Source organism: Octodon degus, unplaced genomic scaffold (genome assembly GCF_000260255.1).
Source record: "Octodon degus isolate 3935 unplaced genomic scaffold, OctDeg1.0 scaffold00057, whole genome shotgun sequence".
Lineage (NCBI taxonomy): Eukaryota > Metazoa > Chordata > Mammalia > Rodentia > Octodontidae > Octodon > Octodon degus.
In genome coordinates, this window is record NW_004524633.1 from 3,372,678 (window position 1) to 3,396,017 (window position 23,340).

General features: G+C 53.1%; 1 protein-coding gene across 1 annotated transcript in view; it reads left to right on the forward strand.

Moving 5' to 3' along the window:
• Ror1 (receptor tyrosine kinase like orphan receptor 1) overlaps positions 1 to 23,340 on the forward strand; it is a 100,883-nt gene that overhangs the window by 63,041 nt on the left and 14,502 nt on the right. The window contains exons 4-7 of the mRNA XM_004634016.2: positions 4,644 to 4,771; positions 6,294 to 6,611; positions 7,874 to 8,119; positions 20,070 to 20,281. Of these exons, the coding sequence (XP_004634073.1) occupies positions 4,644 to 4,771; positions 6,294 to 6,611; positions 7,874 to 8,119; positions 20,070 to 20,281 (904 nt within the window). The remainder of the gene's footprint in view (positions 1 to 4,643; positions 4,772 to 6,293; positions 6,612 to 7,873; positions 8,120 to 20,069; positions 20,282 to 23,340) is intronic.

Below are 23,340 nucleotides of genomic sequence, written 5' to 3' on the forward strand. Positions count from 1 at the left end.
CTTTGGGGAGAGCGTGGCCAAGTGCTCTTACTCAGGCAAATGGAAGTCACTGCCTGCAAGAGCGAACACCCGAGCGTGGCAGCTCTGCCCCACGTGGGCTGGCACCCTGCTTTCTGTCGCAAACTCCACTCGGCTGTGCCCCAAGGGCCTCGGGCTCCAGACCTGACTTCCAGAGGCAGAGGCGGGCCCAGGGGCGGGGTCACCGCGTCAGCTGCGCTCTGCCCCAGCAGCTGTGCGGTGGGTGTGGGGTGCGGGGGCCTCGGGGTGTGCATCCAGGTGCACACGCCTGCCGGCTCTCTGAAGAGTGCCGGGCTCCGGAGGGATTCTTCGCAGGAAGCGACCCACCCAGCTACCCTGGCCCCATGGCTTGAAACTGTGACACTGGCCTCTCCAAGCCAGTTCCTCTACCTTAGCCCCTAAGTACAAATCAGATTTATTTGGTTAAATAAAATTCTTATAACATAAAGCTAGCCTCTTTTTTGCTTTTGTTTTTGATCTTTTTGAGACAGGGTTTCACGATGCAGCCCAGATTGGCCTTGCGTTTACTTTGTACCCCAGGCTGGCCTTGAACTCATGGCGACTCTCCTGCCTCAGCCTCCAAGTGCTGGCATGACATGTGTGCACGCCACGCCCAGCTGAAAACTAGTCATTTTAGTGAACGCTTGCGCAGCGGTGACTCTGTCCACAGCACTGCGAAGCATTGCCTCCGTGAGGCGCTTGCTTCCTGCTCCCGTCCCAGCCCTCGGCACCCCCAGCCTGCTTCCCGTCTCTGTGGAACTGCCTGAGCACTCCATGCTGGCGCCCACACGCAGGCTTTCCGCTCTGGCTCGTTGCACTTAGCATGGTGGTTCTGAGGTTCCCTCTCCCTGGAATCCACTTCAGTCTTTTTATGGCTGAATAACGGTCCATTTGGAGCTCTTGTGAATAGTTTTGTTATGAATATGTGTATGCGGTTATTTGTTTGGAGGCCTGTTTTTGAAAAGGCAAAACATTTATATGATCTAAAGGGAAACCAGAATATGGGGGGCTGTTCTTAATTCTGCAGTTAAGTGAGCTTGCAGTTAGCCAGACCTAGTGTCTTTCACGGTCTCTTTTCTCCTTCCACTCAGGAGAAGCAGGCATTTTAATTGATCTTATCACCCACAAAGGAAATTTCGGGAGTCAAATGCATCAGCAAGAATCAGTTCAGCATTAGTAAGCCCACTAGCTCTCCCCGTGCCCTTTATTATTCTGATCAGCATTGTGTTAGTCAGCTTTCCAGTACTGTAACAAAATGCCTGAGATACTGGCTATAAAACAAGGAAGGGTTAAGTCTGGCTGACAGTTTTCGAGGTTTCAGTTTTCACACCCTAGCCAAGAGGCAGCAGCTTCTACCTGCAGGGTGCCCCGTCTCGCATGCGGAGCAGGGTGCACACGGGGACCTGGCCCCGGGCTTTGGGGGCCCACTGCAGTTCTGAGGTGCGTCGGCAGGCTGCACTAAGCAGATGGGTCTGAAATCGAGAACCCCAGTGGGGAATGGAGGAATGTGAGGCAGCAGGGGCTTTCTAGAGTGTTCTTCCTAGAAGAACACTTCTCGCCACCTGGCAGGCAGCAGTCTTCTTTCAGGAAAAGCCCCTGAGATGCAGACCTCCTAGCCAAACACTGGAGAGAGAGCTGAGCAGCAGGCCGTGGGCAGCCCTGAGGGACAGATGCGGTCTGGTACCTGCTGTGTGGCTGCGGACCCCTGCTTACGCTTTGTGCCCTCAGCTCCTGTGGCAGAGGGAGAATCCTCTACGTCAGACTGAGGGCCGCGTGACGTGACTTAACAGCGACTTGTAAGGACGTGACTCAGCGGCGCCTGCAGAGAGCACAGAGGCTCATGTTGCAGCCTCTTCTTCATGACTGGGCCCACTTAATTATTTTTACCCTTGAAAAGAGAACACAGTCGCAGACCTAACAGCATGGTGAGCTGGGTGTGGCACACACACCTGTAATCCCAGAACTCGGGGACGCTGAGGACTGTAAGCTGAGCCCAGCCTGGGCAGTTTAGCACCTTAGCAAAGGCTGTCTCAAAAAAGGTGTGAAGTCCCTGGGTTCAATCCTCAGTATCATAAAACAAACAAAACCCCACCAAGAAGGGTGAGCGTGTCATCAGCCCCTGAGTTTGGTTTAAACCCACTCTCCACTTCTTACGGGCTTCAAGAACTAAGTTACCTCATGCTGCAGAATGGGAGTGTTGCCCTCCATGAAATATGGAGGCTGCTTCGAGGAAAGCAGTTCACGTGGCGCCCAGCACAGGATCAGGAGACCTCTCTGGTGGCATGAGTCGGGTGGCGCCTGACCATGTCCACACCATGCTGTCACATTTTAAAAGCAGGAATCGCTCAGCCTGGGCTCTGTAGGGTGCACAGCCCCACGCGTATTTTCCACGGTTTCTGAAGAGACTCTCGGCTGCAGCCAGGGCGGATGGCCACCCCCTGGCAAATGATATCTACACTGGGGCTTTGAAGCATCTGTCGCTGGGAGAGTCATCAGAGCAGCAGGAATTTTGGGCAGAGTCAAAAATTCACTACACCTGCAGCTCTGAGCCCTTGTTAAGAAATCAGCTGCCAAAGAATTGCATTCCATTTTGTTTGGGGAAAAAGAACAATTCAGAGTCTCAGAAGGAAAGTCCTAAACCAGAGTTGGTAAACAGGTTAGCCTAAGCCTCACACATAAAATACGGAGACTCCCCATAGGCTGGGAGTGTCTGTCTGGGGGTGATTCCAGGGTTTCGGCCTCCCAGGAGGTATAAATTGAGGACTTGAGGGTTTAATGTACAGGAGGAGAAAGGGTTCTCACAGTGACACCTTCAACATGTCGGGCTCACTAATGCCGGGGACAGAAGGGTGGGTCTGTAATGGCAGGGCACTGTGGGGACACATTCTGGTCCCACACTGAGGTTTCCAGTGTGTAAACCAAGCTTGTCAAGAGCCTTCGTTTTCCCCATAGGTTTATGGTATTAGTTACCCAATAAAAGTTGGGTTAATTTTACAACCCAAGTAAAATTTAAGCCAAAAAGGCTTCAGCGTTACTGTAGGATTTATGAAAGTAAACGTATGGAGCCCTTGTAGGATTGGGTGACATTAAAATCTCAATGTCTTCGTGTCAGGTATGTGATGTATTTACTTGTGTGTGGACTTAAAGGTTACATTTTTAAGAGCCTGCAGCACAGACGATCTGGGAGACTAAAACAGAGACGCTTCCCCCATCTTTGCTTTCAAGGATCAGGGAATAGGAACCGCAGAAAATGGGGGGGGGGTTGCTGGACCCCAGTGCTCACTGAGCCCCAGGGAGAGCCCCAGGGAACCCAGCACCCCAAAGCTCACTGAGCCCCAGGGGGAGCCCCAGGGAACCCAGCACCCCAGAGCTCACTGAGCCCCAGGGGGAGCCCCAGGGAACCCAGCACCCCAGCGCTCACTGAGCCCCAGGGGGAGCCCCAGGGAACCCAGCACCCCAGTGCTCACTGAGCCCCAGGGGGAGCCCCAGGGAACCCAGCACCCCAGCGCTCACTGAGCCCTAGGGGGAGCCTAGGACTGTGCTCTGACTGTGGCCCACTGCACTGAATCAACATCTGTCTTTTTGCCGCGTGTCCTCTTAGGTCATTGTAGGTACTTTAATGAGCATCTGCATATGCAGGTGGGTGTGCAGGCATCAGAGCCTTACCTAGCTTGGCAGGGCTGTCGTGGCTGGCACCTTCCAGGTAGAGGGGCAGTTCCAGCACAGGGATAAGGAAACTGCGGCTCTGTGCAGAAACCCCAAGGGCAAGTGGACTTGCTGTGTGGACAGCACCACAGTGGGCAGGGCAGGGGCACCCGCCCCCAGCCACATGGCCACCTCTGGCGTGGCCTCAGGTGGATGTCCAGAGCTTGTCACTCACTGTAAGCTCTCTGGGGAGGTACTGGCCCGTGTCCTTCCTGGCTGGAGTGCCATTTGGGTCCTGCCCTCCAGCCCCATCGCTTGTCACTGCCATGAACTGTGTCACACTCCAGTGCCCATGTGTCTTCAAGATAAAAATCTATGTCCCTCTTTTATCTAACACTGTAATTTTGACGCAATAAAATGTTAACAAGACTTTTTGAAAACCTAAGGGGATTCCCACAGACTTTCTGGTGGCTCAGAGTCAGAGGGTCTCAAGCAGCTACTGTGCCTGTTGGGGTGCCGCTGGTTCCTTCCCAGCCTGTGGGTCCTAACTGACACGTCGCTTGGAGTGAGCCTGGGCTGATGCACCCGTGCCTTCGCAGCCAATGATGCAAAAGTAATCTGTGCTTAAAACAAAAAATTGCAGCACGTGAGTCCAGATTTCAACTCATTTCCTCTCCCCTCTTACAACGACATCATCTTCTAGCCCACCACCAGCTGCGAAAATAAAAGCACTTTCTCCCGTACTTAGGGACCATTCTGTGCCTCAGGATGGTTTTCTGGGGGCGTAGGAAGCCAACATGACCCGCAGATGTTTGAAGCGATGTGTGGAAGCTGAGCAAAGGCCTGGAGGCGCCAGCGCAGGGGCATAGCATCTGGCGCGCGACTGCGCCCCCTGGCGGTCCCTTTGGGTGTCGCACAGGGGGTGTGCAGGGACCGTGCATGGGGTGGTGGCTAACGGCTCAGCTCTGCTCTGCCCTTAGAGACGAGTTCGAGGAGGACGGGTTCTGCCAGCCATACCGAGGGATTGCGTGCGCACGCTTCATTGGCAACCGCACTGTCTACATGGAGTCCCTGCACATGCAAGGAGAGATCGAAAATCAGATCACAGGTGGGTAACGCGGGCGAGACGAGGCTCAGCCCCAGCACGACTCACCCCACCCAAGTCTAGCGGAGGCGAAGCACCAGGCTGGGCGCGGGGGCTGCGAGCAGGACCAGAGCGACGCAGGAGACGTGATCTCCGAGCTCTGGAATTTATATTAAAATAATTTACTGAAGGTTGCTCTTAGAGGAAAAGGAAGCTTTGAGAAATCTCACATTCACTCAAACACTCAATAAATATTTTTGAGTACTTTCAGCATGGCCTGGCCCTGGGGGAGGGCCTGGTGATGGCCAGGGCTGCCCCGCCCTTGCGGGCTCATGGGCTGGAAGCAGCACTCAGCTCTAATTCCAGAGCCTCGGTGCCCCACGGGAGAGGCCACCTTGCGCAGAAGGCGTCTTTGCTTGGCCCTCTTCCCGCTGTGACGCGCCTGTTCCACCTTGCCGAGCTGTTCCCTTTGTTTTCTTCTTTAAACTTCATTTTCTCCTGGTAGAAGTGTAACAGTGGCGCCCTCTCGGGCACCCGGTGCGGCAGGGCAGCCACCATAGACCTGGGCCATAGCGGTCCTGGCCCTTACCTGAGCGTGGTCACCTTGTCCCAGGGTCATGGGCCCTTTTGGGTCCTTTAAATCATACCAGAACCTGCGAGGTGCTAGTGGGGTCCCCAAGCAGCCGAGACTGACGCAGGATGCCTGGCTCCGCCTGTGCCTCTGGTGGGCTTAGCGAGTGCTTCCTTCCGGTCAGCCGCTGTAGTAGCGCTTAGCAGAGAAGAACCCAAGGCAGGGACGTGGAGCAGTGCAGAAATCAGCTGGGCTCCCGAAAAGTAGGGAGCCATCAGGGCTGGGGGCACCCTTTCCCTGACCATGACCCCTGCCTGGCCAAAGTCTGGCTGGGCGGAGCCTTTGACAGTGCCCTTTTGTCCCAGTGTCCCAGTTTGTGGACATGAGCTGCCTGCTGTGCCTGCTGCCAACATTCCCAAGCAGGTTTAGCCACAGTGCTTCGTATACTGCCAGTGCCATTCTGTAGGACTACGCCCCAAAACACACCTCGGGGAGCGCTGTACCCACACACCCAGGGCTGCCGCAAGGGCAGTGCAGGAGGGCCAGCTGCAGGACCAGACTGTCCAGTGTGTGGCCCCGGGGCCCGGTGGTACCTGCTGGAACAGGCAGCGTGGGAAGGTCCACCCAAGCAGCCTCATTCTCAGCGTCCTGCAGCCCAGCTACCCCCGCCCGGCCCCACAAAACTAATAAAAAGGGCCGGATGAGACAAAGAGTTCCAGCGCTTTGTAGTAAAAAATGAAAAATAGATTGTGCTTTAACCTAATTAATTATTTTATTAGGAAACGGTACATATGTAATCTTATCCTGTTTTGTTAACTTTGTAGTCAAAATGAGTTTTTGGAGCCAGGGAGAGCTAGCTGCTTAGACATCTGAAATGTATCCCCTCCCAGCCCCGCGGCCGGCGGCAGATTCCTCCCGTCGAGGAGGGCCAGTCTGCGGCCCAGTGGCCTGCTAATCACCCGCCTTGTCTTTCAGCTGCCTTCACCATGATCGGCACCTCCAGCCACCTGTCTGACGAGTGTTCGCAGTTCGCCATCCCTTCCCTGTGCCACTACGCCTTCCCCTACTGTGATGACACCTCAGCCATCCCGAAGCCCCGCGACCTGTGCCGAGACGAGTGTGAAATCCTGGAGAACGTCCTGTGTCAGACGGAGTACATCTTCGCAAGGTCCAATCCCATGATCCTCATGCGTCTGAAGCTGCCCATCTGTGAGGACCTGCCCCAGCCGGAGAGCCCCGAGGCCGCACACTGCATCCGCATCGGCATCCCCATGGCGGATCCCATCAATAAAAGTGAGTGATGTCCCTGACCTCCAGGCGGCCTTGAGGGGCATTGGTCCAGGACATGGTGCAAGGAGACTGTGGGTGGATGGTCAGGGTCACCGTGGGACACAAGGGTGGCAGCAGCTCCCCTTCCCATGGGCTGTGACCACGGCCCTTGTTCATGGGTTCCAGATGCATTAAGAAGCTTCCTGAAGACAATTTAAAATGCACGGTTGGGTTTCTCAATAACTTTGACAGAATTCCCACATGACCCGGCAGCTCTGCCCTGAGAATAGAATCAAAAGAGTTGAACACAGGCGCTGAGACAAAACCTCACTATCTGCAGTAGCTACAAAGTTAAAACAACCTGACTTCCATCTGCAGGGACAGAGAAACAAATGGAGCTATGGCTACACAAGGGAATATTACTTACCCATAAAAAAGAAGGGAAGGTGGCTATGTGCTCCACCTAGAGGAAGCTTGAAGGATCTACATGAAGTGGGTGAAGCAGTCACTCTTGTTTTCCAGGGTCCAAGTCTGGGAAAGGTAAGGGCAGCAAACTCCAAGACAGCAGAGCAGCTGGCCACCAGGGCCGCAGGAGGGTGGGAGTGACTGCTCAGCAGATCCTGGGTGAGAGAAGGCTCTAGGACCCAACAGTAGTGACGTCGACGGACGCTGTGAAGGCCTGCTAATACAGCTTAGGGACAGTGTACTGCCTGGAATTACAATGAGAGCACGCAAGGCTTCCTCCGCGTCTCCCTTCTCACACTGCCCGAGACTCCTCAATCATTTCCCGTTCAGCGAGAACCAAACTCCTGTTACCCATCTTAGTGTCCCTTGGGGGATAATACGACCTCATTCATTCACTGCTGCCCCCGAACTGCCCAGAACCCCGGCTCTTGCTGTCATCACCACCCTCCAGACTCCAGTAGGGCTGCAGAGCTGTGAAGTTGAACCCGTGGTACCGGGAGGGCTGTGCCCACGCTGCCCATGTCACCAGCAGACACCTGACTCCCGGGAGGACCCTACAAAGCCCGGCTGGGAATCGCCAGCCCGCATCGCCGACTTCCCATCCTCGGAACAGAAGGGAAAGATGGCCTGAAGCCTCCTTGGAGCGTCCGCTCCCCAGGACCCTGCCACTGCCCTGTCCCCGCCGCCCCGTGCTCACCGCTGGACGCCCTTGCCACGGCTGCTCCCACGGCAAAGCCGACCTCTTCCGGGCAGTGCGGCAGCACCCAGCAGGCGGCGGCCCCCGGCCACGAGGCTAATCGCGCCCCCCTCTGTGTTTTCAGATCACAGGTGCTACAACGGCACAGGCGCGGCCTACCGGGGCACTGTCAGTGTGACCAAGTCGGGGCGCCAGTGCCAGCCGTGGAACTCCCAGTACCCCCACACGCACACCTTCACCGCCCTGCGCTTCCCGGAGCTCAGCGGGGGCCACTCCTACTGCCGCAACCCGGGGAACCAGAAGGAGGCGCCCTGGTGCTTCACGCTGGACGAGAACCTCAAGGCTGACCTCTGTGACATCCCGGCGTGCGGTAAATACGGGTCGCCGCCCCTAATGTCTTTGGTCCTTTTTCTTAGGGCTCCCACTGTCCTGGCCCGCAGAACCCCACGAGAGGAATTTCATCGCAACTGCGGCTCTTCTTGCGCACGTCCTAGCACCGGAACGCAAGGGAGGGCCCCGAGCGCGCTGCCAGGGCGGCTGTACCCAGCAGCCTTTGCGTGGGGAGCGACGGGGATGCAGGGGGTCGGCACGGGGCTGCCTGCGGAGACGGCGCAGGGGTGGTGCGTGGCCAGCAGCCCTCGCACACCGCAGCCAGCCTGGAGGCGGAAGGCAGGCAGCTTCCTGTGTCAGGCCACACGCATTGCTCCGCAGTCCAGGCTGAGTGTGGGTGAACCGAGCCCCTGCCTCCTGCTCTAGCTCTGCAGGGGGGCTGTGGGCGGCGGGAAGACCTGGAGCTGCTGAGCCGGGCGCTCCTCCACCTAGAAGGTGTGCAGCAAGCGAGGGGAAGCGAGCGGAAGCGTTGCTGAGACCTGGGCTTGGAACCACTTTGAACCATGCGTCCTCCCCGTCCTCGTGCTTGCAGACGCGGCTGTGCGCTCCCCATGCACGGCAGGGGCCCGGGCCCCGCAGGAGCGCGGCAGAGGCTGCATTCGCAGGGCGCACGGGGCTCCCCAGTTCCAGGCAGACGACTGGGCCTCCAGTGACGCCTCGCCACCACGCAGTGACTCTGTCAGCACCGGCTGCAGGCCAGGGCTGCTCATGCATGCACAGGGTGGCAGGGCCCACGGCGCGAGCCCAGCGCCTCTGCGGAGGGCTGTGCGGCCCTGCGTGAGGAGGATCGTGGGTCGCCGGTCAGTGCGGTCAGGCTGCGAGCCACAATCCCTCGGGGCCTGCGGGCCAGGGTGGCACCGCCGCTGCCACCTAGTGAAGCAGTGTTCCGAGCTAGGATGGGCTAGGTGTCCGCAAAGGGGTCCAGGGAGGCGCCTGAAAGGCCAAGGACCGGAGCGCTCCCGTGCGGCCGCTGGACCCTCATTTGGCTGTAGCAGCTGTGTCCAGAGTAGAAGCTCCTGCTCCGTTACCAGTCATGCCTCGTGTACAGATTTTCAAACAAATACAAAAATGCCGTCCGGGTGCAGCCATGCTGGTCCCCATGCTGTGACGCAAGACAGGGGGAGACTGGCTCGCTGAGGGGGAGACTCGCCCCTGGGTTGCTCAGGACGGCACTGTAATCCCACAAATCAGTGCAGCGATGGCCACGATCCTCAGATAGATCTGAATTACCAGTCTGCGGGAGACACAGTTAAATTTCTGATAACTGGTTAATTCCAGTCATATGAGCAAAAAATTCAGGTGAAATTTAAATCTAAAAAAGACAAGGCAGGTTTTACCACTTAGAGTTTAAAAAAAAAAAAGAGAGAACATTTTCATTTCATTTTGAAAGACAACAGTTCTTGAATTCTTCAAGCCAAGCCACAAATGTGTCCACTAAAGGAGGAGGGAATCCTTGACACAAGATCAGTTCAACGCTGGTGAGAGGCCAGCAGCTCCCTGGAGAGAATGTTCTAGAAGATGGGCATGGTCTGCGCTGCCACGCCTCGCGAGTCCACCTGAGCATAGTCATCACGGTGGAGCCTACTTCTGCGGCTTCCACATCGCGTCTAATTTTCTTTTTTTCCGCTTCATTCCACATGAAAAGCATATAAGGTTGCGTAAGAATTTCCACACTGTTTTGCCACATGAAGAAGCCACAGACAGCGCCGCCAGCTAGAAGCCAGATCTGGGTACAAGGCTGTAGCTCTTCCTTCTGCACTGGCAGCCCTGAGCCCAGGGCCCCGGCAGCTTCTGCAGATGCTGAGGCCCTCCGCACAGGCGGGCAGGGGTGCAGGAGGTGCCTGTGTCTGAGGCAGCAGCCGAGGGCGGGCACTGCACAGCCCGGCCCAGTCATCCGGGGCGCCACACGGTCGGCCGGGTGGGGAGCCCTTCCCCTCACTGCTCAGCTGCGGGCTCCCCAGCACGGATGGCAGCAGGCAGAAGCCGCCGTGCACAGGGGCTTGCAGTGAGCTAGAGGCTGTGCTAAAGCAATCATGAATCACCGCGGGAAGAAAGGGTTCCCTACCCCTCTGAGCAGGGTTTTGTTATGCCCATAAAAGGAAACTGAGGCTTAGGGAGGGTAGGTAACTTTTGGTTCATAAGCAGTGGATCCGGGACCCAAACCTGAGCCAAGGTTTAAAGTGTGATTTGTGTGCACATATGGTTACATGGAGGGCTGGAGGGGAAGAGGGAGGCCGAGGGAGAGACGCTTCTGCATTCCTGGGCTCTTCCGTTCCGTCAGAGTTAGGGAGCTGTCACACTCACTGGGGGCTTATCTTCCTGCTGACAGCGTTTCAGTCAAGTACCGCTGAAGGAAGTACAGACCTAATTAAATAGAGAATGGGAACCTCACTGCCTCTTCTAGAGTAAGAATACCTGCGAGCAGTCTGCAGCAGCTTCCCTGCGACCTTAAGCTCTAGAATAAAATATAAAGTCAAGCGAAGCCTGCGAAGCCAGGAGATCCGCTCCACTAGGACAGCGGCATATCCAGAAAGTGCTCAGGCAAAGTGGGAAAAAGGGCACAATCTCGTTTGTGGGAGACCTGGCCCCATCTTTCAAGTCTGGGCATCTGCCCTTAGAATATTACGACAGTACATTATCCAGGCCCTCCTAAAGACAGAGACTTACTGAGTCTCCCGCTTTGTGGACCACACCCTCGTGGCGCTTACCATCTGGAGAATCCACGCACCAGACTGAGTCACACCGCTGCTGTCGAGTCTGCTGTGCCTGCTTTGGGTTGTATCGAGAACGGCCCCTTGCTGAATACCATGCTGAGCTCTTTTTTTTTTTTTTTTGGCAGTACCAGGGATCAAACTCAGGACCATGTGTTTGCCAGACAAGCGCTTATGTCGCTGAGCTACACCCCCAGCCCCCGTGCTGAGCTCTTTATAGCAACATCCACCCAGGACTCAGCTGGCATTTAATGAAAGGTGTTGGGCTGGTTGATTTAATCCTCCAACGCCAACTGCCTTCCTCTTTGCCATGGGCCATAGTCAGCATCCGTGCTGCCTCTGCTAGGGCCAGGGTCCACGGGTCTCCAGGCCCTGCCCTCTGCCCACCGCACCCTAGCTGCAGAGGCACCGATGCTGGGTATCTCAGAAGAACAAGGATGCCTCTGTCGCTGTCCTGTCCCCCTGATCGCCAGGTGTCCTGGGCCTGTGGCGCGCTATCCGTCCGTCAGTAGTCTGCTCTGCAACTCTGAGGATGCAGGCAGGATCTGAGCCGAGTCCCACCGCTGCCCCCTCTCCTCTGTCCTCAGCCGCCCATCCTCCTTCACCTGTAGCCACTGCCATCACCCTGGAAGCCAGGTACCCTGGCCTGGGTAAAAACTCATTGAAGAGAGAAAATTGTGGCACTGTTCTTCCCAGCCAGCCTCTGGGACGGTCACTTGCTCCTCCTCTTCTTGGACCCTGAGCACCAGCTTCTCTGTGAGCTCTTCTCACAGCGCCTTACTGTTTCATTTGGGCGTGTGGTGTGCAGCTTCCTTCTCCATTCTCCTCAAATTGAGGGGCGCTGTTTGCTCCCTGAGCTGTCTGGGGAGCCAGAGTCCTGCTGGCTTGCTGCCCCATGGTCCCAACACAACCTTTATTTTACTTGATCAGATCTATTTGGTCAAAGCGTCATCTTTTTCTCCTCCAAGGCCAGGCTCCTTCTCTACCAGAAACCCGAACTCGTGAGTAGTAGTGTTCCTCTCACTCTTAGACCAGCTTCACCCATGGGAACCCACTGATAAGAAAAGCAGGGACCCTGTGCCTCCCCCGGAAGCTTGGCTCCTGGCCCATCATGCTTGCATTTCCTTTGAAGACCCTGGCTGGCAGCAGTTTCCCGAAGGGCGCGTTGCCGCGTTCTGTGTCTGAGCAGCCTTGACTTGTCCTGTAATCGTACAAGCACCACTCCAGGCTCTGCTTTGTCATAAGCCATTTTCTGCACACGGTGCTTTACAGTTTGGGGCATGGCAGATGTTTTCCAGATTGTGAATGCTGCAGTTGTTAGCTCGCCGTCAGCAACCTTCTCCCAGCTCTGTGGAAGACTGTTGTAAAGCAATTTGTCTTTCAGCCATTGCTTCAAACCAAAATTGAACATTACAGGGAACCGGAAGCAGGGCGAGGAAAAGAAAGAAGGACTAGAGCAGCGCTTTCCATAGTCTGAAGCACTCTGGAAGAGGCATTTTTATGCTACGGAGATTTCCAAACTGTGCTTTCAGGTCCAGTCTTTACGTATTTTCAACAAAGTAAAGAACTATAATGAGCCAAAACTTATAGCTAAGTTATGAACCATGAATATTTTTAACCATAGAGTAATTTTCTTTTAAATTTAAGTTGTCCTCACGATATATCAGCCACTCACTTAGTGGTAGGTTGTCGGCCAATAACTTTTGAAAGCTTCTGACTATGGGCCACCAAAGTGCAGGATGTCACCCAACTGGACTGGACAATGGGTGACAGAACGCTGATGCACCCCACAATGGTTGCTGTTGGCCAGCATTGTGTCAGTCAAGTTTCCAGCAATTCTGTAAAGAAGGGATCTAAGAGGCGTCACTTGGGGAACCCCTAGTGCAGGGCTTGATGGACTGAAACAGAACTGGAAGGAACCATGCAAGCCGCAGCATGGCCAGGTGTCTCCAGAGACGCGGCAGCGGATCCAACAGATGGGATGTAGGCCACCTCTCGGAACGCCGCCTTGGGGCAGGAACCAAAGGTCACACGTGAAGCCCGATTGGTTCTTTAATAGTGAAACTCCCAATAAGGAACACGTACACACTAGGTCCAGTCTCAGCTCCCACGTAACTTCTCACACGATTTGGAGACATCTGTGACCTCCTGGGATTTTTCTTTTGTTCTGAAAAGCGCATCCCCACTCCTGCTTTTCCTTTCTCCATTTCCCTGCTCAGAAGTTTTACTTTTTCAAAATCCTTCTTTAAAATGTCAGACACCTTCTTAAAATGGAAGACATCTTTCAGTGGCTTTTTGTTTGGTTAGTTGTTTAGTTGGTCGGTTGGTTAGTTGGCTGGTTGGTTGGTTGGTCAGTCAGTTGGCTGGTTGGTTGGTTTGTCTTTATTTTTTTAACCACAGAGCTAGAAGAGGACCAGGGCAGTCTTGATTCAGCTTGGGCAGTGAGGCCTTGCATCGCTGTCAGTGACATTTTTGGACCGTCAGTGACATTTTTGGACCATCAGTGACATTTTTGGACCAATTTCATCATGTTGTTGCTGCCACCAACTGTGTCTCCACTAAAACTTACTAGTATTGGGGCAGCAGCAGCGGGGGGCGCAACAATTATGTAGTTGATTTTTCTAATTATAGACTTCATAGGCAAGATTGCAAGTTATAATATCTACTTGGAAATTTCCAGTTGCTGATTTAGGTTTATTGTTTTAGATTATTGTGTACAATCGTCTATAGTTTTGTTTCTATAAACAGTCTTTTCTAGATTCAGGCCTCTTTTAATTTTGGTAAATATATTTTCTTTAATAACAATATTGAGTAGGCAGGTTCCTGAGCACTGTCCACCCCAATTTGATGCCTGTTTGCTGATTATTAGATAAAGGCAGGTGGTGAATGGCAAACCCATCTAATGACGCTATTATCCACCCCTCCATCTTTTCTAGAATATCATTAGTCACTTAAGATTTGATCCATATTTGGTAAAGTTTAAATGTGCTTAGTCCAGCACTCTATTGAAAATGAAAATTTGGGCCAGGAGATCGCTCAGGAGCATTAGTACCCGCCTGGCAAGCACACAGTCCTGAGTTCAATCCTGGTACCACAAAGAAAAAAACAAAAAGGAAGAGATTTAATTGTATAAAACCTACTACATTTTGTCAGATTTAAAGATTAGCCCAATTAAAAGTCTGGCAAAAGACTTAAATAGACATTTCTCAAAGAAGATAGACAAATCGGTGTGCGAAGATGCCCAGAGTCACTGGTCATTAGAGAAATGAGAATCAAAGCCCCAGGGAGCCAGCTCCTCACATTTGTCTCGGTGGCCAAAGAAGTCGGAGAGGTGGAGACGGCAGTCCCGCTAGGTCTAGGTGCTGGGGAACGAGGCGTCCTCCTGGTGCCCTCAGTGTTGGTAGCAGGGTTCCCCGCAAGCCTGCTTCTGGGTGTTTATCCAAAAGACAGGCAAACAGAAGCAGGATCTTCTCTGTGCTAAGGATCAAAACCAGGGCCTCAGCCCACGAGCCACAGCCCCAGAGTGGAGGCAGGACCTTGGCACGCCACCTGTGCACCAGTCACGAAGAGCCATGTGCACACCCACATTCACTGGTGGCCTTAACCACAACAGCCACACAGTAGAAACGAACCAGATCCTGTTAGTGAGTAAGGCGGTAGTGCCAACATACAGCAGGGTGCTGCTCAGGCTTTAAGAAAGAAACGCGTGAGCCCTAGGACGCAGGAGGCTTGAGGTCCTGATGCAAAGTGAAATGAGCCAGTCATGAGGAGACGCAGACCGTGTGACCGCACTCACATGAGAAACCCGAGGTAATGGGAACATAAAAGTGTGGCCCGGAGAGGTGGCTGCCAGGGCAGGGGCAGGGATAAGTTGGGAATAGATCTGAGTTTCAGTTTTGCAGGACGAGAAGGTTCTGGAGGTCGGCTGCACGACAGTGCAAAGGTGCTTGACAAGGCTGAACTGTAAAATTAAAACAGCTATGATGGTAAATTTCCTTACCTTTTTTAATAATTAAAAGCCATTTTAACTATTAGAAACAAAAACTATTAGCCCCCTCTTTCCTTTCATAGAGGAGGACAGAGACCCTGAGTTTCTACAACTTTGCGTGAACACGGAGACGCCAACAGCGAAGGCCTCTCCGTGTGCTCAAAAACAGCCCGCCACCCTGACTGACTGCAGGGAAGACCTTTTTCTGTGGAAAACAGCCTTCATCGCTGATGCAGCCTACTCAGCATTTCTGTAAAAGAATTCGCCGGAGAACACGGGAGGCCCTAGATTGTTGGCGTCGGCTTCGGTCATGAGGTCTGGAAGGGGTGCCGCCCAGCATGCCAACCCAGGCGAATCATTCCGTTTCTCCTGGGTGTCCAGAGTTCTGGTTAAAAATCACTAGCACATGGCTCTGTGTGCCATCACTTACTTTATGATTCTCATATAATGAATAGTAGTGATTCTTGTTTTCTATGGTTTTTAATTCTTTTTTCAGACAAGATCATAATTTAAACTTGTTTCATTTCCTTTGAATTCTAAAGGTCTGTAAGATTTCTTCCCACCTTTGCCATATTTAAAGTCGGAACATTTTCTTGCTTTAACTCAAAGTAATATCCCAGATGATGTTTCACATTACAAAAGTACCTCCTGAATAAGAAATCATGTTTACTTGCTTTAAGCCCTAGGGTAAGAAGTGAGTATTTTTCCCATTATATTTAATTACTAATCAAAGTATTAAGTATCATTGTAAAAATAAAACAGGAATGTCAGATGTGGACAGTGATACCAAATTGTTGATTTTTAAAAGGAAATTAATCATGTGATCCAGACTAAATTATTAGTCTCAGAAATCCCAAGCCCTGGACTCCATGTAACTAATATGTGCACTGAGCATGTAAACAGCAGCTCCACAGCCCTGAAAGTCTCCACATTCGCCTTGCCAGCCAGCTTGCTCTCCACACACTCGGAGCCCTGTTACCCGCGAACAGCAGGAGTCATGCCCAGCGTCCCAGTGCGGCGTTAGGTGGGCCGCTCTCCCCCGAGGTCGGCGCTCCTGAGATGGGCACGTGGGCCTGCTAAGGAGACAAAGAATTCCAGACAACATTTGGGGAGATTTTTATTAGTAGCAAAATACACAAGGAATACAAGCACTGAAGGCAGACAGACCTGCAATCCTACCTGAGTCCGATGCTGTAGATCAGCGGCTCACTTGCCCTCCCACGACCTCAATTTCTCTGTAAGATCCAGGAAACACCAGGTGCGGGTGAGGAGGGACGCCAGGAGCAGGGCAGGGTCAGGGTAGCTCAGGAGGGCGCCTCCCAGCACGCGCAGGGCTTGATCTCAGGACCCCAGAGGAAGCATTTGGGCCCCCACTGACTTCCTAGCTCTGCCTGAGTGAGGCTAATTTTCCATAAAGTACCTTTTTCAAAGGCTTTTAGAGCCAGAGGCTGAGCCTCTTCTGGCCAAATGCAGAGGGGTGGGGAAGGACACAGGCCCCCAGTAGGCCTGCACGTGCTCCCTGACACCCCAATGTAGGTGTGCGTTGTTTGGCTCATTTCTTGTGCCCTGTGCCCTCCTGGGTGCTTCAAAGCACAGGGAGCAAGTCTGACTGCGCTGAAAGGATCTGGCTTCTCAGAGTTCATTCCCACAGCCCCAAGGGAACTTGTCAAAGGCCGCCCAGGGACGAAAGGCAGCCTTCCTGAGGAATAACCTGATAGGGAGCAAATGCAGGTAGGCGCCTTTGTCCGCCAGACAGGTGAGACCTTGCTGTCTCTTGTCATGGAAACCATGTAGGCTGGAAAAATGACTAGTGTCTTGTTAGTATTGAATTAGCCTTGATCCTTTTATGATCGTTACGCTTGTAATTTCATTAAGAATCCAAGACTAACAAAAGAAATCCGCCCTTTCAGGACACTGAGAAATTCTATCATGTTAATAATAGAGCGTCCAAACCGCCATATAGCAGTTTTCAGTTATTCCAGGCTCTTTGGTGAGCATTTTCTCAGGGATTCTCACATGAGCCGGACAGGGCCGAGGGGCGGGTAGTACAGCCCCGCCCAGGAGGGAGGAAGCGGAGATCGTAGTCTTGCATTTCCAGCCCCACAGGTTTATCCCAGACTCTCCTTGTACTCTAGGGATAAGCTGAGCGCTGAGTTGCCACGGAGAATGACTCGCGCGTCTTCACATTCCTGCGCATTTCATGTGCACAACAACTCCATAAAGTGGTGTTATTTTTATTCCACTTTACAGATGAGTTCGAGGGTGCCCGAGTGCCGCTTCGGGGCCATGCAGGCCACCACACAGGCCACCACACAGGCAGTGAGTGAGCCTGCCTTTCCCTTGTTCTACCCTCATTCTACCGCCTTGTCGCAGATGTGTGCGCACAGGACGCGGAGCGGCTTAGCTGCAAACATGCCCGAGCCCCTGTGCTCAGAGGCGGCTTTCGGCAGGCTCTACTTCCACAGCGGAGCAGCCCACAGAGTGTCCACGGAGACACTGTGCCCTCCTGTGATTCCCGTCTCCCTGTGTGTCCACAGACATGGCTACAGCCATTGCCCAAGCTCCTAGCAGCGACAAGCCTGGCCTGCACTCTCTGGTCATCCATCCAAGCGGGTGAGGGGCGCGGTAGGGAAGCAGCTTGCCTTTGAAAGCGCCGGTGTCGGTCAGCACCGGTGTCCGCGCCCCCATCTTTCTCACCCATCTGTGGAGGGGCTCTACTCAGAGCAGATGGGTGCCACCCAGCAGGCGGCCACATTACTGCCAGCACAGGGAAGTAGCCAGAAGGATGGGATGATGCCAGCTTTGGCCCCGGGCAAGGGAGTCACTCTGCCTCCCAGCATGCTCCACTGCACAAATAGACACAGACGTCAGTGGCTGTACAGAGCTGGCTTCCCAGCAGGAAGCACCTGCACACAGCAGCCATCGGGCAGCCGCACCAGTGGAGAATGAGTGCGCGGTGCGCTTAGTCGGTTGACTGTGCTCAGTAACCGATTGGCCCTTCCCAAGCCCTGCTGACAACACACTCACACCCCATTATGGGCCCTCCTCGCATGTGCATGAGAGGAGGGGAAGCATGTGATCCTTTAAAAATATTTTTTAGGGCCAGAGAGATAGCTCAGTAGAATAAGCGCTTGCCTGGCAAGTGCAAGGGCCGAGTTCTGACCCCGGTTCCGCCAAAAAATAAAAATAAAAATATTTTTTAACTTTCTTTCTTTGTTTGGTACAGGGTCTCTCTACATAGCTCAGACTAGTAGTGATCCGCCTGTCTCAGCCTTCCCTGTGCCGGAATTACAGGCATGCTCCACCATGCCCTGTTTCAGGACTGGCACTGCACGCCCAGGGTACCGGGGCCAGCACCGCATGCAGTACTATGGGTTGAACCTGGGTCCTTGCACTTGCTAGGCAGGCTCTTATGCCCCTGAGCTGTATCCCTGGCTCCCTATTTATTTTTTGAAAGAGAATACAAAATAATAATTAAAAATGAGAAATGATACAGAATTTCACTGAACAAAATAATATGAATTCAACTGTATTTGTTGTCTTCAACTTAGTTGTTTAGATTACCAGATATATGCATGCAAAATTGGAAAAAGAAAGAAAAAAGAAAAATAAAGTTGTAATAAATTAAGAGAGAAAAAGGAAAGAAAATTGAAAAAAAAAAGTCAAGCATGAGCCGCTCCTTCCACAGACCACGGAAGGCCAGGCCACAGCTGCCCAAGCATCCTGCCTGCACACAGAGATGTCGTTGCTCCCTCCCTCCTTCCCTCATCCTTCTCATCTCGGTAATTCCTTCCTTCCTGCTGCCGCTCACCAGCACCAAAGGCTCCGGAGCAGGAGGACAGAAGGCCCAGCGCAGCTCTGGGATGGCGTGCTCAGCTGGCAGCCACGCCTGAGCTCACGTGCCCCTGACAACCAAACAAACAAAACCCATGCGGCCTTAATTAAAAAAATAAAAATAAAAAAACTATTCTCATTAATGCACTAGGAAAACTCCCTATGTAAAGGAACCTTTCAATCTTCACAGCCTTCTAGTGATACTTCCATTGTAGCATTAAAACAATATATTGTAATATATTGTTTCTTCTGCCTCGTGTCTAGCCTGACATGGCCGCGCCTCCGCGAGGCGAGGCGAGGCAAGGCCCGCAGCAGCTATTGTTCATCGGCGCCTGGAGGGGAAAGGGGGACTACACAGCTGCGTATGAATTCTTTTGCAAAGTAAATCATCATCGCTGAGTTTTGTGTCAATCTTTATTTTCACACTTTGGGTTTTCTTAAAGAAAAAATAACTGATCTTGGGGGTCAGGTCATGGCATGAGGTAATCCCTCTAACTGCCATTCCATACTTCTAGTGTTTGTTTTACCAGTCAGATAATTCATTAATAAGAATATTGCTCTAAGTGTTCAGTTTTAAGGGGCAGAATCAAACCAATAAAAAGAGAAACACACCTTCGCCCTCCACGCGCGCTGCCCTCCGCCAGGCAGTGGGAAAGTGCACGACATGACCACAGAAGTGCACTTCAGAGTGTCAGCGCTCCAGTCACGGGGTCCACGTGCAACCATTTAGGAGGGATTCTGAGGTTTCGAGAGTGTCAAGTCCTCGGTGCCTCTGTGCCGGAGGAAACTGTGGACGCCATCCACAAGATTCGTTTCACACCTGCAGCTGGGAAGACGTGAGGCTGAGACAGGAATGATTTGTTCTGGGGTCACCCCGCTCCTCTGCAAATGAACTGACCCTGACCCCAGGCCCCCATATTCTCAGGCCAGTGGCTTTTGGGAGAGTGGAGTCAGGCTGCTTTAGTGATGCTGATTCAAGAAGATGCAGGCCAGCCTGTGTGCCCCTCCAGGCAGGACCGGGGCGGGGTCTCTTGTGGGGGCTGGTGGAGGAAGAGGCTGTGGTGGTGTGGGGCTGTGCGTGCACTTCTGCCGGGGTTCGCAGCCTGTTCACCTGAAGGCGTCAGAGAAATGCAGGTCTGCTACTCAAGAGAGGCAACGTCAGAGGGGGCGCATGGGCCCTGATTCCTCCTCATGTTCCTGTGCAATCTTTAAACGTTGGAACTTGAACCTTTTAAGCTTCAGCCACCCTTGTCGAGGCTTGGTAGACACAGCGTGTAATGTGCCGGGCACCCTTTCCTCACGGTAGCTTTCTGTGTCTGTCCAGAAGAGCAAAACTGGTTGGCCTGAAACTGTGCCGCGAGTGTGACTCTTGCTCTCTCTCTGCTTTCTGCACCCAGACTCCAAAGAGTCCAAGGAGAAGAACAAGATGGAAATCCTGTACATCCTGGTGCCCAGCGTGACCATCCCCCTGGCCATCGCCTTCCTCTTCTTCTTCATCTGTGTCTGCCGCAATAGCCAGAAGTCGTCCTCACCGCCGGTGCAGAGGCAGCCAAAACACGTGAGGGGCCAGAACGTGGAGATGTCCATGCTGAACGCGTACAAGCCCAAGGTAGGACCCGTGTGGCGGGGCTGTTCATCCCGGGGCCTCGATGAAAGCCAACCGCCGTCACCCTCCAGGACGGTGAAATCAATCGATGCAGAGCCCGAGTTTGAAACACCAGGGCCCATTGCCAGCAGAGGCCGAGGCTGACTGTCTCCGTGCCTGTGCCCGTGGCGGCTCGCACGCGTGTCTGAGCGGGCACCAGGCTGGGCCAGCCTGACTACTGCCTTCCGTGAGCTTTGGGGCCACACGGGACCCACAGGGGTCCTCTCAGCATCGGCGTTAGTGCTCAGAATGTGGGCTGTATTTTTAAATTGCAAACAAGATCCCCTTTCTCCCCACCAATCTGAAAAAGAGAGAGCAAAAGATCCAGCCTTACCTACAAGTTCCCTGCCAAGAAAGCCTTCTTGGCGCACAGCACGTGTAGCTGTTACAGAGGCCGAGGCTGACTGTCTCCGTGCCTCTGCCTGCGGCGGCTTGTAGAATTAAAAATGATGGAGATAGCAAATTTTGTCTTATACACATACATATAAAGCCCCAATTTAAGAATCCTTTTATGCCTAATGTGAACGCCTCCTCTGAAGCCCAAGGCTCTTGCAGAGGGATGTCCCGGCAGCAGCCTCTGCATGCTGCGGGCAGCCTGGCCGGCCCCTGCTCTGTGCTAACGCAGCCCCTCTGGGCCTGCTTCTCATCCGTATCCTTCAGCGCCCAGGACTCGGGCCTGGCGAGGGCCCAGGATCACTGCCCTTCCTTTGGGTGGAGCCCGTGCGCGCTCCGTGCAGGAGCTGAGATGGGCAGGAGCTCCCGGGAAGGCCAGCAGGTCCGGCCCCAGCGCCAAGCAAACAGCTATAGCAAGTAAGCCGGGGTTCTTCCGTAGCCCGGCTTTTCTTCCCAGCCTAGCTCCAGGGCACTGAGCGTTTAACAAATCTCTGTCATCTCTGAGCTCGGAACATTATTATTCTTTCATCCTAAGATTATCCCAATTTTAGGACAAAAACATGTCCATGTTCAAATCAGCTAATCTTTTTGCATGCTAAGTGGAATTGCATAGTTAAGACCCTTGGCCTCCATTTTGTTTTGTTTTGATATACAGAATTTTATTTAAATTTAAGTCTTGAAAATAGTTTTGCTATTATAAAAAGTCAGATTTGTTGGTGAAGTTTTAGGGTTTGTTTAAATGCTAAAAAATGCATTTGCAAATATTTCGTATCAAACAAAATCATGGTCCTCTTGGCAACTGTGAATATCTGACACGAAAAGCAAAGTCAGCCCACCCTGAAGGGCACGAGGCCCTACGGCGGGCCGGGAGACGGGGAGAGGCGGTCTTTGTCTAGCAAGCCTGTTCGCATGCATCGTGGAATTTTTAAATTTTTTTCTATTTTATGAAGAAGTGAAATGAAATTGCATAGTCAAATAAGAAAATGACAGCAGTTGGGGGCCTGGCCCTAGCTCAGGCCTTTAAGTGGCTGCTTCCACAAAGCTGTCAGCCTCAGGGTGCTGGAGTTCGAACCTCACACCTCTCCCGCTGGCCAAAAGTGCCCTGAAGGCATTCGAGGAACACACACACACACAGATACAAAAAAAAAAAAAAAAATTTTAAAAAAAAAAAAAAAAGAAAATGACAGCAGTTATTACACGGTGTATCATTAGCCTCGAAGTAGCTACTCACAAGCCATAAGCCAAAAAGATTCTCACAAAAAAGAAGCGGATAATAGCAGAGATCTGCCTTTTCAATGAACAAGATAAGCTAGTAACATAAATGAAGTCAATTAGCATATCATTGGAATTTGTAAACTGGGGAAAGTGTTTGAACTTCCCGCTATTTCTTACTGTCTCTGTTGCCGTTTGTTCCTTGTGTTTCTCATATGAGAAAAACTATGCGACAATCCAGCTGTGTGTCTGATGCACTTCACCTAGCGCTCTCCAGCCATCTCCGTCTTCCTGCGAATGCCTCAAGAGCATTCTTTGTGCCAGAGCAGTATCCACTGTGTGTGAATACACGTGTTCCTGGCCAGCCATGCACTGGTGGACATGCGCGCGATTTCCAACGTCTAGCTAGTATAAGCTGTGCTGCTATAAACATGGTGCGTGTGTGTCACTGTCCTAGATGGTCGTAACTTTTGGGACGATGCCCAGAAGTGGAGAAGCTGGGCCAGCTGGAGCCTCCATTTCTACTTTTCTGAGGAATCTCCACACTGGTTTCCATGGTGGTTGCCGTAACTACACTATTACATTTCCATCAAGTGTGGCGGAGTCCTCGACCCCACGTCCCGCCCACACGTGACGTTGTTAGACTTTCAGATGCTCCCTGTTCTCTGGGGCGAGATGACCTCTCAGCATAGTTCTACTTTCCATTTCTCTGATATGATGGCTGATGGTGAGGAGCGTTGTTTCATGTGCTTCAGTCAGTACTACACGTGTTAGGGAGACGTGTCCATTCATTTTGGTTGTCTGTTTGGTCACTGTAGCATTCTACGGGCCATCCTAGGAAACCCTGGTGCCTGGTGCCACTGCAGTGGTCCACACCCACTCCTGTGGTAGCGCGCACCCAGGAGCTGGCGTCTTGGCGCCCTTAGCATCTCCTGGCTTGCAGCTCCCCAAGGTCCTGCCCGCACTGCTGTCTCTCGATGCTGAGGACTTCTGGTCGGGGCAGAGGCGGGTCAGTGGGGCACAGCAGACACCCTGGCTGGCAGCCACTGCTCCAGAGACAGGCCGGAGCCATGGACGAGCCCCTTCCGCTGCAGAAGGGATCAGTGTTAGCCTCCCCTTGTCTGCCCTCAGTGTGGTTTGTGACACATGACATTCTGACAGGCGTGAAGAAGTACACGTGCAACATTGTGGATGGCTTTCATAGAGAGAGCAGATGTGTGTTGGCTAATGCAGACTGCCAAGCAGGACTCACTCAGGCCCTGCCCGCCCCCCAGCAGGACTCACTCAGGCCCTGCCTGCCCCCCAGCAGGACTCACTCAGGCCCTATCCGCCCCCCAGCAGGACTCAGGCCCTGCCCGCCCCACAGCAGGACTCCCTCAGGCCTTGCCTGCCCCAGCAGGACTCAGGCCCTGCCTCCC